The sequence below is a fragment of the Lates calcarifer genome, linkage group LG2 (assembly GCF_001640805.2).
Source record: "Lates calcarifer isolate ASB-BC8 linkage group LG2, TLL_Latcal_v3, whole genome shotgun sequence".
Classification (NCBI taxonomy): Eukaryota; Metazoa; Chordata; class Actinopteri; family Centropomidae; genus Lates; species Lates calcarifer.
In genome coordinates this window covers 2,475,637-2,488,022 of record NC_066834.1, presented here as the reverse complement: position 1 = coordinate 2,488,022, position 12,386 = coordinate 2,475,637, and the positions used below count along the sequence as shown (strand labels likewise).

General features: G+C 41.2%; 1 protein-coding gene across 7 annotated transcripts in view; it reads left to right on the top strand.

Annotated features, from left to right (window-relative positions):
* The window catches only part of plekha7b (pleckstrin homology domain containing, family A member 7b), a 65,110-nt gene extending 53,057 nt beyond the window's left edge, over window positions 1-12,053 (top strand). For 6 of the 7 annotated variants that reach the window (XM_018684986.2, XM_018684987.2, XM_051073765.1 and 3 more), the window contains 12 exons: window positions 223-324; window positions 494-605; window positions 829-1,037; window positions 1,614-1,805; window positions 1,903-2,020; window positions 2,158-2,249; window positions 2,799-3,023; window positions 4,637-4,864; window positions 6,903-7,036; window positions 7,223-7,371; window positions 9,594-9,731; window positions 11,359-12,053. In XM_018684986.2, the coding sequence (XP_018540502.1) occupies window positions 223-324; window positions 494-605; window positions 829-1,037; window positions 1,614-1,805; window positions 1,903-2,020; window positions 2,158-2,249; window positions 2,799-3,023; window positions 4,637-4,864; window positions 6,903-7,036; window positions 7,223-7,371; window positions 9,594-9,718 (1,686 nt within the window). In that variant the 3' untranslated portion in view covers window positions 9,719-9,731; window positions 11,359-12,053. The remainder of the gene's footprint in view (window positions 1-222; window positions 325-493; window positions 606-828; window positions 1,038-1,613; window positions 1,806-1,902; window positions 2,021-2,157; window positions 2,250-2,798; window positions 3,024-4,636; window positions 4,865-6,902; window positions 7,037-7,222; window positions 7,372-9,593; window positions 9,732-11,358) is intronic. The other variant, XM_018684981.2, reaches the window with a different exon arrangement.
* The last annotated feature ends 333 nt before the right edge of the window (window positions 12,054-12,386 follow it).

Genomic DNA, 12,386 nt, shown 5'->3' with positions numbered 1-12,386 from the left:
TCTACTACTAACTGAATTTCACCACACACAGGCTTATGTGTGTGTGTGTGTGTGTGTGTGTGTGTGTGTGTGTGTGTATATAAAGAGTGACCGTAAATCTCTGCATAATGAGGTGGAACCTTGAAACCTTTAAAATAGCATTGGCTCATGAGATGAGTACACTCTCTGACAGCTGTTTCTTGCCTCATTATAACATGAAGTGTGTTCTGTTTTGTTGTGCAGGAGATGGAGAACGCGTGGAATGAATACAGCCGGCTGGAGAGAGACGTGGACTGGCTGAAGTCGGCCCTGCAGGGACAGATGAACCGCAGTGATCTGTCTCAGGTCTGTGGCTCAGTGAGCTCAGTTAACAAACACAAGCAGTCACTGACTCTCGTGGACGGGTGTGTGTGGGAATGAGTTGCAGACTCCTGATTTCTTATGCACAAGCAAAGCAAGGAAAAATGTAATTGTTAAAGAAAATGTGTGTGTTTTTGTGTTTGTCTGTGAGCAGCAAGAGAAAGTCCAGATCAGAAAGGAGCTGTGGAGGATTGAGGATGTTATCGCAGGCCTCAGCGCCAGTAAAGCCAACTACAAAGTCACTATCTCCTCTGTTACCAACCCAGGTGAGACAAGAGTTACCTGGAGGCTTCATGTGTACAGAGAAAACTGTATTTGCTGTCTGAGCAATGCAATGCCACGCAGTCATGCTGCTGTATCTTATCATTAAAGCTCTTAATCATTTACTCTGCACTGATGCCTTGAACATTTCCCATGGGAAAACAAAGCACTGTCTTTACAGCGTCTGTGTGTTCATGTTACATGTTCGTATGCATCAAATTCCCCTAGAGAGGAAATTTGTGCCTTCAGTGTCGGTGTCATCAGTGCCTTCTACTATGTCTGGGAGCCCGTCTGCTATGGAGATGAGATTGTCCCAGCAGCAGCAACAACAGCACAGCCCCCACCTCAGTCCTAGTGGCCACACCCCCACCCTTTCCTCCAGCCCCAGCCAGCAGCCCTTACACCACTCCGCAACCATCACCAGTGCATTTAAATGGGTGAGTGACCCTGGCAACTGCAGTAACTTCAACTGGTTCTTTCAAAATAAAGACATTTTTTAGGGTGATGTCTTCAAAGTGCTTGTTTTATATATCCAACCACCCAAATCCCCAAAAATCAAATTACAGTAGTAGATATATAAAAAAGAAAGAGAAGAAAATGGACCAAATTTATCACATTTGGTCCAAATGAACAAAACCTTCTGTAGCGTAAAGGTGCCCTGTGGAGTTTTCTTGAAAACAAAAGTTATGTTTCATACCCAAACTTATTGTGTACTTGCAAAGATTTTCTAAGTGTTTTACATCCATGTTTACTAGCCAGCAGTCTTCTTCCTCTCTGACCTTTGCTGGTGCATTGCAGCATACCCAATGGCCTGTAACCATCACCTAATAATCAGTGGAATAGTGTGACACCACTGGTGGGACTTTGTATGTTACTCGAATGCATGCACATGTGACTTCCTTGAGATAAACAAAAGGGGGGACTAGTCATAGAAAATCTTGGAACCTTTAATGTGAGTTTCAGAAAGGTCATTTTAGAGAACTGTCAGGATTTAACAGTTGTTGTGTGTACAGGGTGAGGAAGACGTGCCTCCCAGACCTCCTCTACCTCAGCTCTACAGTCCCGATGAGCATCCCCCCGCTGTGCCCCCGTTGCCCCGGGAGACAACGGTCATCAGACACACTTCTGTACGCGGCCTCAAACGACAGTCAGACGAGCGCAAAAGGGACCGAGAGATTGGCCAGTACACCAATGGAGACAGTAAGGTACATGCAGCACCTGTGTATATTCGCGTTTGCGCTGTTTGAACATGAATAAACTTTCATTTCTGGTCTGTTTCTAATCTTTGTCTGTGTAACTCAGGTGGAACTTAGGCCTTTTCTGAGTGATCCAGAGCTTATGGGGGCTGGAGACGGCTCCAGTCACATCAGTGTTGTAGCATCTGGACACGATGGAGGTTACCAGACGTTACCTAGCAGAGGTATGTGGATGACAGAGCCAGTACAATCTGATTTTCTTTAGCTGTAGCAGCTCATTGCATTAACTCCACTCAGAGATTTTTTTGGCTACATTGCCTGGTTGAGAACATTGCTTTTATGTGTGCTGGCTTTCCCCCAGGAGTTGCTGGCTCCTCGCTTAGACTAAATCAGTCTTCAAGCATCTCCTCATATGTGACCCTCCGAAGAGCAACCTCAGCTGCCGGCGTGAAGGTAAGGCTCAGAGTTAAACGAGAAGAATTGAATCAATTCAATCAATCAAATCAAATAGTAAAGAGAGCGCAGATACAGTAGCATGGAACTCCAGTTCTAGATGATATGAATGAAATTCATGAATGAATCCATCAAGAGTTATGTTCTTTGATATTTGGAGCTTGCATTAATACCTCTGGGTCCCCTAAGTCCTCGTTCAGACTCAGCTGGAGGTCAGTGAAGGACCTTGTTTTCATTTCTGCAGGGACATAGAGACTGGCCAGATCTTGAACTATCATATCTCAATGTAAGGACTTTGTTAAGCTGCTATTTTAAAGACACAATAATATTTAGACAATAATATTTAATTGTTGCCTATTCTTCATAGCCATCTACTAAATTTAATAATTCATTTCTTATCAATAGGCGTTAAAGGAAAAGTTGTGAAAGCTGAACTGTTTACTTTTACCCTCCTGATTGGTTTGTTTTTATTTTATTCCACTTCTTTGCCTTCTGCTGCACCTTTTGCTCTTGTTATCAACTCTCTTTCCTCCCACTCCTCTCTCTCAGGAGAGACCAAAAAGTGCCTTGGAGCGTCTGTACTCTGGGGAGCCGGCACAGCAGCAGCAGAGGGGGAAGATGAGTGCCGACGAGCAGCTGGAGAGGATGAAGAGGCACCAGAAGGCCCTCGTCCGCCAGCGCAAACGCACCCTGAGTCACGGAGACCGACACGCCTCTTCAACATCGCGCCCTTCGTCCTCGTCCTCGCGCCCGCTTTCGGCAGACTTGGGATCAGTATGTTACTAGAACAGTATCACACATCACACTCTCATGCATGACGACAGCCAAACGGAGAGTGGAGATCTGCAGTAGTAACGCATGCCTTTACTCAGAGTAGTCAGTCTTTTCTCTGTTCCTGACATTACAAAGTCGATAGCAATAATTACATTAGTGCAGTTTGGTAATTTGTTAATGCCATTAATGTGGCTGTAACTGTGCTTATTTCATGCATGTTGTGTCCAGCCAACAGTTTGACCTGTTGAAGTAGGAAAAGCATAGATGTTACTAATAATAACAATGGCTCCATTTTGTTCTGCTGTCCATGAGACTGAGACATTGTTTTTAATATTTACACAAGCTTTTCCTGCTGTAACATGTCAAAACATCTTTGGCCAATACAGATAACAGGCAGGTAACAATTTCTACTTTACAAACTGTGGCACAAAAAGTGTGTATAATACTCATAGAACTGTTGAAAAGTGTGTAGTATGAAATGGAAATAATTACATTTACATGGAATAGGGATGTGAGCTTAACTCAAAATCTTTACAAGTAATATTTCACTTATCAAACATAACACACTAATGACCTCAGGCCTTCAACGCCATCTACCCCTCACATTCATCAGTTTCCGGGTATTTTTCCCATCATCCCTTCTGACCTCTCCTCGCTGATCATTCCTTTTCTTGGCTGTGGTTGATTTCACTCTCATAGTATACTTTTACCATACCACCACACTGTTTTCTACCCTTCAACAGTGGCTGTGCTTTCAGCATTTCACCCAGGTGTCTGTAAGTGCTGTTGCTGTCTCTAAGCAGAGTGTGTATGTGTGTGTGTATGTGTGTGAGAGAGAGAGAGAGAGAGAAAGAGATATAAAGTGCCTTCTTATTTTCTACTGACCAAAACATTGACATACACTGAGCAATGCCTATTTAAGCCTACTCAACTTAACCTCATTATAGCATTTTACTCACTTCTTTAATTTAAATGAAGGTAAAGACTGTCAGTACTAATGTGTATGACATCCATTTTCATATCAAAATATAAGTTAAATGATGTCACTGTTTCACTGCTCAGTGTATCTGATAATTAATTGTTAGTTATAAGAATCCGTCCTTTTTCCTTTTTGTGTGAATGTTTGCAAATAAATAAACATTTTCTAATGAAGACATATTGCCATGTTTTTTATTTATCATATTTGTTATGTGAATATATAAAATACGGATGTGTTTGGTGAAGCTGTCTCTGGTGTGAATGAAGTGATCTTCCCTGTTTATTTCAGTGGCACTGTGCCGTCTTCCTTGTCTCTGTCCTAGAGAATTTACAGCATGCTCTGATTTGAGAGCCCTCAATTTCATATAAGCATGCATACTCACATATGCATGCTCCCTCTTTTTCTTTTTCACACCTCTACACACACACACACACACACACACACTCACTGCAGCCTATAAAATCATGTAAGCATATCAATGATACTGGTGCACAGTACTTGTTTCATGAAATCAAGTGTGAAAGCAAGTGACACAAGTCTGTTTCACATTTACTTGACAATCGTGACATCTTGATGGCAGCATCCTATAATTCGTTTCACAGTTAATTTTTTTCCCCCTGTCTGCGTTATCCAGTGGAAGAGAGAGCAGGAGTTTGACCTGCAGTTGCTCGAGAGGGCTGTTCAGGGGGAGGAGGCGCAGGGAGTTAGGAGCGTCCAGGGGGAGGAAAGACCTCCCGAGCACAAAGAGAGACCACGTTCGCACTCTGACGAATGGCTGACCTTTCGCTCCACGGCCATGACTCCTCCCGCGCATGAAGCTGACCTGGAGCCACTAGACTATGACGTGGACCTTAACAAAGAGGTGAGTTCTCTTTGTGTCCATGAAGAAATACAGCTGATGAGTTCAATGTCAATACATAAATATGATAAAAGGTAGAAGAATCAAACGTTGCACTCACACAAAGACGTACCCCCAGATCAGAAGAGAGAAGATTGTTTCTTTTATGCAACTTACTGAACTTAGATAATTAAAAAAGTTACTTGGGTGTGTAAACTCTTTATAAAAGCAGAAATTCCAGAAATAACCTTGAATTTATCTAAAACTTTGATCTGACACCAATGGCCCGACCAAGCTGGAAAGTATAGTTCAATGAAAAATGAGACCTGTAAAATAGTTAAACTACAAACAGTCTGTCAGCTCACATGAAAGGCTTCTTTCATGAATACAGTATGTGCAGAGCTGAGCTGAGCAGCAGATAAACGACAATAACAGCCGGAAATGTGGCACAAAGTTAATTATTTCCTTCACAATATCATCCTGAAGTAGAATGACGGGATTGTTGACACAGACTGACTGCGTTTGTAAAATGTATGTGAATAGCAGCAGCAGGCATTTATGTTACAACACTGTTTGCCAATGAGCAGCACATCAGCAGGCAGAACACGGACAGGTTAACAAGAACAACTCATTGCCCTGGGTGAGCTGGATATACATTACAGTGAGTGCTGTGAGACTATAACCTGTATAAGGTATCAAATAAAGATTTTTGTCCCACCCTTGATCACAGTATCATCACACAAACACCCACTTTTGGAAAGCGGTGTAAAAACAAACTCACCAACAGCAGAAATGTAAACTAGTGCTTATTGAATGAGGCAGATGAAAACAGACATCTAACATTAGGGATGCACGATATTTCACCCGATACGGATACCGGTAACTAACCGACAAGTTCACATTTTCATATTCATAAAAGATCTTCATATAATCTGCAGTTTTGTGAGCTGTGAGTGATTAAAATGGCCTACCACATTCCCGCCGATGGACACAGTAGGTGATGCGTCTTCGCCTCGTTCACGGCCAGCTGTAAGGTGTGCGCCGCACCGCCCAAGCTTTCCTCCACGGCCTTTGTCATGTTGCGTGCATGATCCCTGAGCACAACGTGCACCCTGTCCTTTGATATATTCCACTGTTCAAACATGGTTTCGAACCGGAGCACTCCTGTGCCTGCTAGCAAGGCTTTTTCCATGTCCAAGTCTTCATCCAGCCTCTCCAGCCCACTGGGCCTAACATCACATGACCAAATGTCCATGGGCAAACTTGTGTTGTGTTCTTGTCGATCAAATTGTGAATGAGTCTCTAGTGTCCACGTCTGAGAAGTTGTTCCAAACGAGTTATTAACCGGCGAAAACCTCGATCCTCCACCACGGAAAAAGGCTGGATATTTAGTCGTTTATTGCTCAGCGTTTTCGCTGTCTCTAGAAACTTTCCGCGCTGAATGGACATGCGCGCTCCGTTTTTTGGTTTTAGCCTCGGCGCTAGCTGCTGCCGCTGCGGCCGCGGCTGTTTCATATTCATACATGACGACCCTTTAGGTGACTTATAAGATTTGTGGTGTTGAAACTTGTCGTCTTTTTTTCCTCCTCTTGGAATCCTCGGGGAACAAATTGCAACATTGTTGTCGTCCGCACAGGTGAAGTCCCGTTGGCTCTCACCTGCAAACACGAGCACAGCCCTGAGGCGCAGCAATTGACGTCATGAGTGGGACGACTGAAACTCGTCTTCCGTGATTTAGCCACAGCATAGTGCCACCTGCTGGTGTTGCAATGCCACTGCATTATCGGATTAAATTTCATTATCGGAAAATGGCGTATTTTTCACAAAAAAAAAAAAAAAAAAAATTATCGGGCCCGATAATTATCGTGCATTCCTGCTTTATAGTGAACTGTTTATACTTCAGCACTACAGCTCTGATCATTAACTGTACCTGTAAAATGTTTTTCAACTCAGAAATCACCGTTTGTGCAAGCAGATAGATTTTTCTTTTGCATTTGATTTAATAACAAGGATGATGATAAAGGAACTCAGGTCTTAACACACACTATATCTTATTTTGTAGCTGTCCAAGCCTCAGAAAGTGTTGATTCCAGAGCGCTATGTGGATTCAGAACCTGAGGAGCCCCTCAGTCCTCAGGAGGTGGAGGAGCGTCACCGTAAGGTGGAGCGCATCAAGAGCATCCTGGCAAAGTCCAGGTAGGTAAAGTCAAATTAGATGAGACTGAATTTCCATTCTGGCATAGCAAGAGTCTCTTAGTTACAACCAGTCAGACCAAAAAACTCAACAGTCTGCCTTTATTAAAATGTGGCAGGATAACAGCTATATGGCAATCACTGCAGAATCATAATATTAACAACTGTGTATCTCTGTGCATGGGACAGCGTGCAAAACCTAGCACCAACAGTGTCTGTGGACAAGCCAGAGGTGGGTCTGGTGGCACTGGACTCAGCTCTGCAGGAGCAGGAGAGGATCATCACCATGTCCTACGCTCTCGCCTCGGAGGCTTCTCTCAAGAGCAAACTAGTGGCAGGTTGGTCATTCACATCATTTTAAATGACACTCTGTTCGTTTGAGCCTGTAGGTTGTTGTAGGTTATACATCTTTGCTTTATAACGGAGTGTAAAATCATTATTCCACAGGAACGCTTACAGAAATAATTACTGTATCTGCCAAACAAAAAAAAAGAAAAAAAGAAAAAGCGGATCAGCACTGACAGTTTCAGTAAAATTTTTCTTGGCATCAAATTGACATCCTTTGGTTGAAGAAAGGATAAAGAGAGGGAAGCAGCCTTTCAAGAATGCTGGATAGATGGCGTGGAGATGAGAAGGGTGTAAGGTGCAGAGTGAGGCAATAAGGCTGTTCATTTCCTAATAACTGAACATTATTCCTTATTAGGAGCTCAGATAGTCTCTAATTGCAATCCGTGTAGAATCTTTCAGACAGGGGAGGAATCGCTTGATGAGGCCATTTTGTGTGCTGATCAATGACCCAGTCAAACTCTTCTCTCCTTCTGCATACCATCACTGCTGCTTTGAACGTAGCTCTGAACCTGCATAAAAGACACTGCTCTCACTTTTCATCTCTTTCATACTCTACAGCAGGCAGGCAAGTTCATTTTCACTGGAGCTGCAGCAGATTGTCAGTCTGTCTGCTTCGCACGCACACACACACATATACACACATATATCTGTCACACACTGTAACACTCAAGCTGTCAGTGTGTGTGGAAGCTTAATATGCACAGTGAGGAAAAGTCAACAATTATAACATTATTTCCAGCATAGAGAAATGTCAGAGAATATAACTGGTGGCATCTTGTCAGTGGAGACTGAATCAATGACTTTCTCTCCCTTTGGTGTTAAAGTAAGGTATGCTGGTGCTCTTTCAAATCCCTGAATTAAAAGAAGAGTCTTTTTCACAGTATTACGCATTTGGCATAAAAGAGGGAATATTCAGCACCACAATGACGTACAGTACTTATTAAAAAGGTGTTTTGGATTGTTGATTAGTCGTCCTGAACAGTTAATAATGTGGTTTGTCGTCAGTGAGTCGTCGGGAATGTTGAGAAGAATCTCTAATTTTGTGCTGGAAAAATTATCCACAAAATATGAATGATCTACAAAATAAATGTCCTGTTCAGCTGATGAAATGTTCAGATGATGAAAAAAAAAATGCACACACCACACCACCGTGTGCAGATCACAATAAGCGTCAAAGGCTTGATGGTGGAGGAGAAATGAACTACAGATATTCACTGTCCTTTCTTCTTATCCAACTCCTTTAAATTATTGAATGAAACCTGGTAAAAACAAACGATCATAAGTTTGCAAACACAGGTAAAGCTGTGGTTGATGAAGCAATCTACTTTCATCTGTTTACATTCCTCAGTAAGGGCGGGGCGACTTTATCAACAGGAAATTCATCGGCAGCTACTTTGGTCAAGTTATATTATAAATGCTTTTAATATGAAAGGATTTAATGCTTTCCTCTGATAAATATTAAATTAAATAAATGGTAAATATTTCCAGGTTTTGGTCACTGGTCATTTTCACTATTTTCTAACAGTTTTTGGACAAAACTAGAAAATTGTCAACAGATTAAACAGTGATAAAGATGAACTGTTAGTCGCAACTCTGAAAATATAGAAAAAAAAATTAAAATAAAGTCAAAAAATATTTAATGTACAGTGATATATTAACCAGAGAAAAGCAGTAAATCCTCCAGATGGAGATTCGAACCAGAGAATATTCTTTCACGTGATCACTGACTAAAAATGATCAACAGATAAAAACTGCTGATAAATTTTCTGTTACTTAAACAATTATTTGTTTAGTTTCTGTTTATGTGCTAGTTTTTCTTATATTATCCATGACAACAATGCCACTTAATATATTGTTGCCAGTGCTGCAGATCATTGATCAGAACTGCTTCATGCCAGCACAGGATTCACAGGCATTTTAAGTACTTTGATGTGTCAGGTATTTATTTTCCCATCTGCTTAACAGAATATATTGATACAACATTTTATTTAGCCCACCTGCAGCGTTGTTACTATGCAGAAAACAGGAAGTGTAATTGTAGTTGTCAGAGCTTAATCACTGTCGTAGTTGTGTGTCCTTCCAGAAAACACTGTGTGATTCTCAACCAGTTCTAGCCTTCAGTGTGGCCTCAAAACTGTCCCAGAAGTGACCACTTGACTAACAGCCAATGTCATTTTCTCCCTCTCTCTTCCCCTCTGTGGTCTCCTCATAGTTCCACCACAGGCTAACCTCCCTGCTCCTCCTCCCCCACCCCCTCCTCCACCTCCTCCTCTTCCTCCCATATCTCTGGCTCCTCCCTCTCCTCTAAGCAACGGAATTCACTACACGTTTGTCTAATCCGAGAAATAAAGTAAGGCCTAAGTGCATGTTTTACGGTGCTAATGTTTTCAAGGCCTCGCTAATTCTTTCTAACAAGGGGCTCCTGTGTGCTTTGCACCTCACTCACTGCTCTGTTGTGATTGTAGGAAACACATCTTGTCTAGGTTAGGGAAGCCCTGCCTCTGCTCCCATTATAATCAAAACAAACATCTGCAGGCAGCCTGCTCATCCCACTGTGATAATTGTGTGTAAATTGTTTTTTTTTTCTTCCTTTTTTTGTACCACTGCCAAAATATTTATGGCTGGCTGAGGAAAGAAAAGGCTGAAACGAACATGACTGTTTGTAGCATTGTGTGTAATTAACAAAAGAGACACCTTTTGATTTAGCACCTTGACAGTTCAGTAGTCAGCACAGCTGCATTCCACGCACCAATTAGCTCCCCATCTGTAGCCTGGCAGCAATAAGCCAGAAAAAACAGTTGATATCACTGTTGTTACTGTAAACGCAGGAAGAAGGCTCGTGTCGTTTTACTGCCTCGTTAAAAAAACTTCTGTCCATCAGCCAGAACTGACAGATATTTCACTAAATTTTGTTTCTGAATTTTTGGTGGTTCACTTATATGGCTATCAGCCCTCCTTGAACTAATCGCTATAAATAAATAGCTGGATGGAGATTTTTTTTTTTTAAAAAGAAAAGGTGCTATGCATGGGCACACATACACAGATGAATCAGATGTTGATGAATAAACACACACACAGTAACAAAGTGTCCATCCAGCTGCATTTGACCTTTGACCTTTCAGTGTAATGCATGTCAGATGAAGTAAAAGCATGAAATGGTTGTTAATCTGGCATGATGTGACGGGTGCTTATTTACTGTGTAAGGAATCTTTATTCCTTGCCTGCATGCCTCTCTGTGTATTGTTGTTCTGTGTGTGATACTTATTTTTTCCCCAAACTTTCTTTCCCTCCCTGTAGCTCTCTCACCTCATGTTCAGGTCTGCTGTTAGAGGTGGGCTGTGATGTGTTAGTTGGTTTGTAAAAGCTGCTCTGCCACTCGGCGGTTTTGAGAACAGAAAGACATTCAGGATCTAATTTATTTAGTTTCACTATTAAAAAACTGATCACTAGTCAGTAGTGATGCAACCCTCACAAAAGTGCTTTAACACTGTAAAATCTTTAGCTGTTCTAACTGAGAATTTGCACATTGAGGAAGTGTGTTAGAGAAACTACTGTTCACTCCTTCTTATATTTATTTGTTATATGGGTTTCACATCTGTGTCGCAGCTATTTTTGCCTCACAGCTGATAACAACCTTAATGGTTGTCCTCCAGTTTCCCTTTTAGTGATGTACATGCTATTAGGAGTTTTGATATGGGGTCTAAATTTGACTAATACGTCCTCCATGTTTAGGGAGAAAATATTTGATTAATGTTGCAGCTTAAAAGCAAAAATAACTTCTAAAAGTAATCTAAAGACAATACAAGTCTGGACTTTTATTTTTTTTAGGATTCATTCACTCGAGGCTCCAAAACAAAAAAAAAAAGAAAAACTCCAGTGTTATCTCACTGTGATTAATTCTGCTGTCACTGTTATCTTATACTCTGATATTTACTGCTCTTGTTCTGATTTTCTTTCCCTCTCTTATCACCTCGCAGCTCAAGCAATTTCTGGACACTGAGGTGCTACTACTCCACAATGACAACAAACAACGGGACTCTGCAGAAAAAGGAGGATTTTGTTTGATTTTGGACATTTACATCTTTCCACACAGCAGTAGAAGAACTGTAGTAAACATTTACAAGATAAGACATTTCTCTGTGAGGCTCACGCAGCGTCGACTCGTCGAGGTGTTTCTAGTTACTGAGAGCAACTTTCCTGAGGAAAAGAGAGGACGCTGCTGTGGGAGCTGATTAACTATGAGCATCTAACAAATGTTAATCTCATAATAATAAAAATTATTTTCTACATGTATTGCACTTTGAACTGTACACTGTATCATGTTTTCAAGGTATGACTGACTTTGCTTTTACTTGCAGTGTGATCCCAACTGGGAACATTTCTGTTTTTGTTTTTGTTTTTTCAGGTACATGTTATGGACAAGAGGTACTAAATGTGTCATGACAGTAGTATTTTCTATCAAAACTCAGATAATATTCTTACACCAAACCACTTGAAGTATCATATGGATGTACCTGTAGCACTGCCAGTCTCCTTTTAGCTTGCCAAAATGAATTTTATTTTTGCTTACACCAGGATGAAAATAACCTTTAACGTATTTTCTGTGTGACCAGGGAAGGTTGCACAATGGAAATTTATAAAAATGTGAATATTAAAAATTATTAACACCATATCTGGTTGATCATGTATGTATTTTTGAATACCACGCAGTCGGATGAGTATATTTTATCAGCCAAAGGTATAAAACTCTGGATAATGATGCGTAATGTTTATTTTGCCTCTGACATGCAACTGAGCTGTCTTAATAACAGTTCTATATGACATTAAAGGTTTATTATCAACCCTGGAAACAGTAGTTGACAAAATAATCTCACGTGGTCTAAATGGTTGGAGCCAGAGAGTCATCAATTCACTTGTCTTTGTTGATTTCCACTGCAGAAGCAGGACAGTGTTTCCCTGCACAAATTCCAGATTTGTGTCTGCCTACAAAAGTTCAAACTGTCTA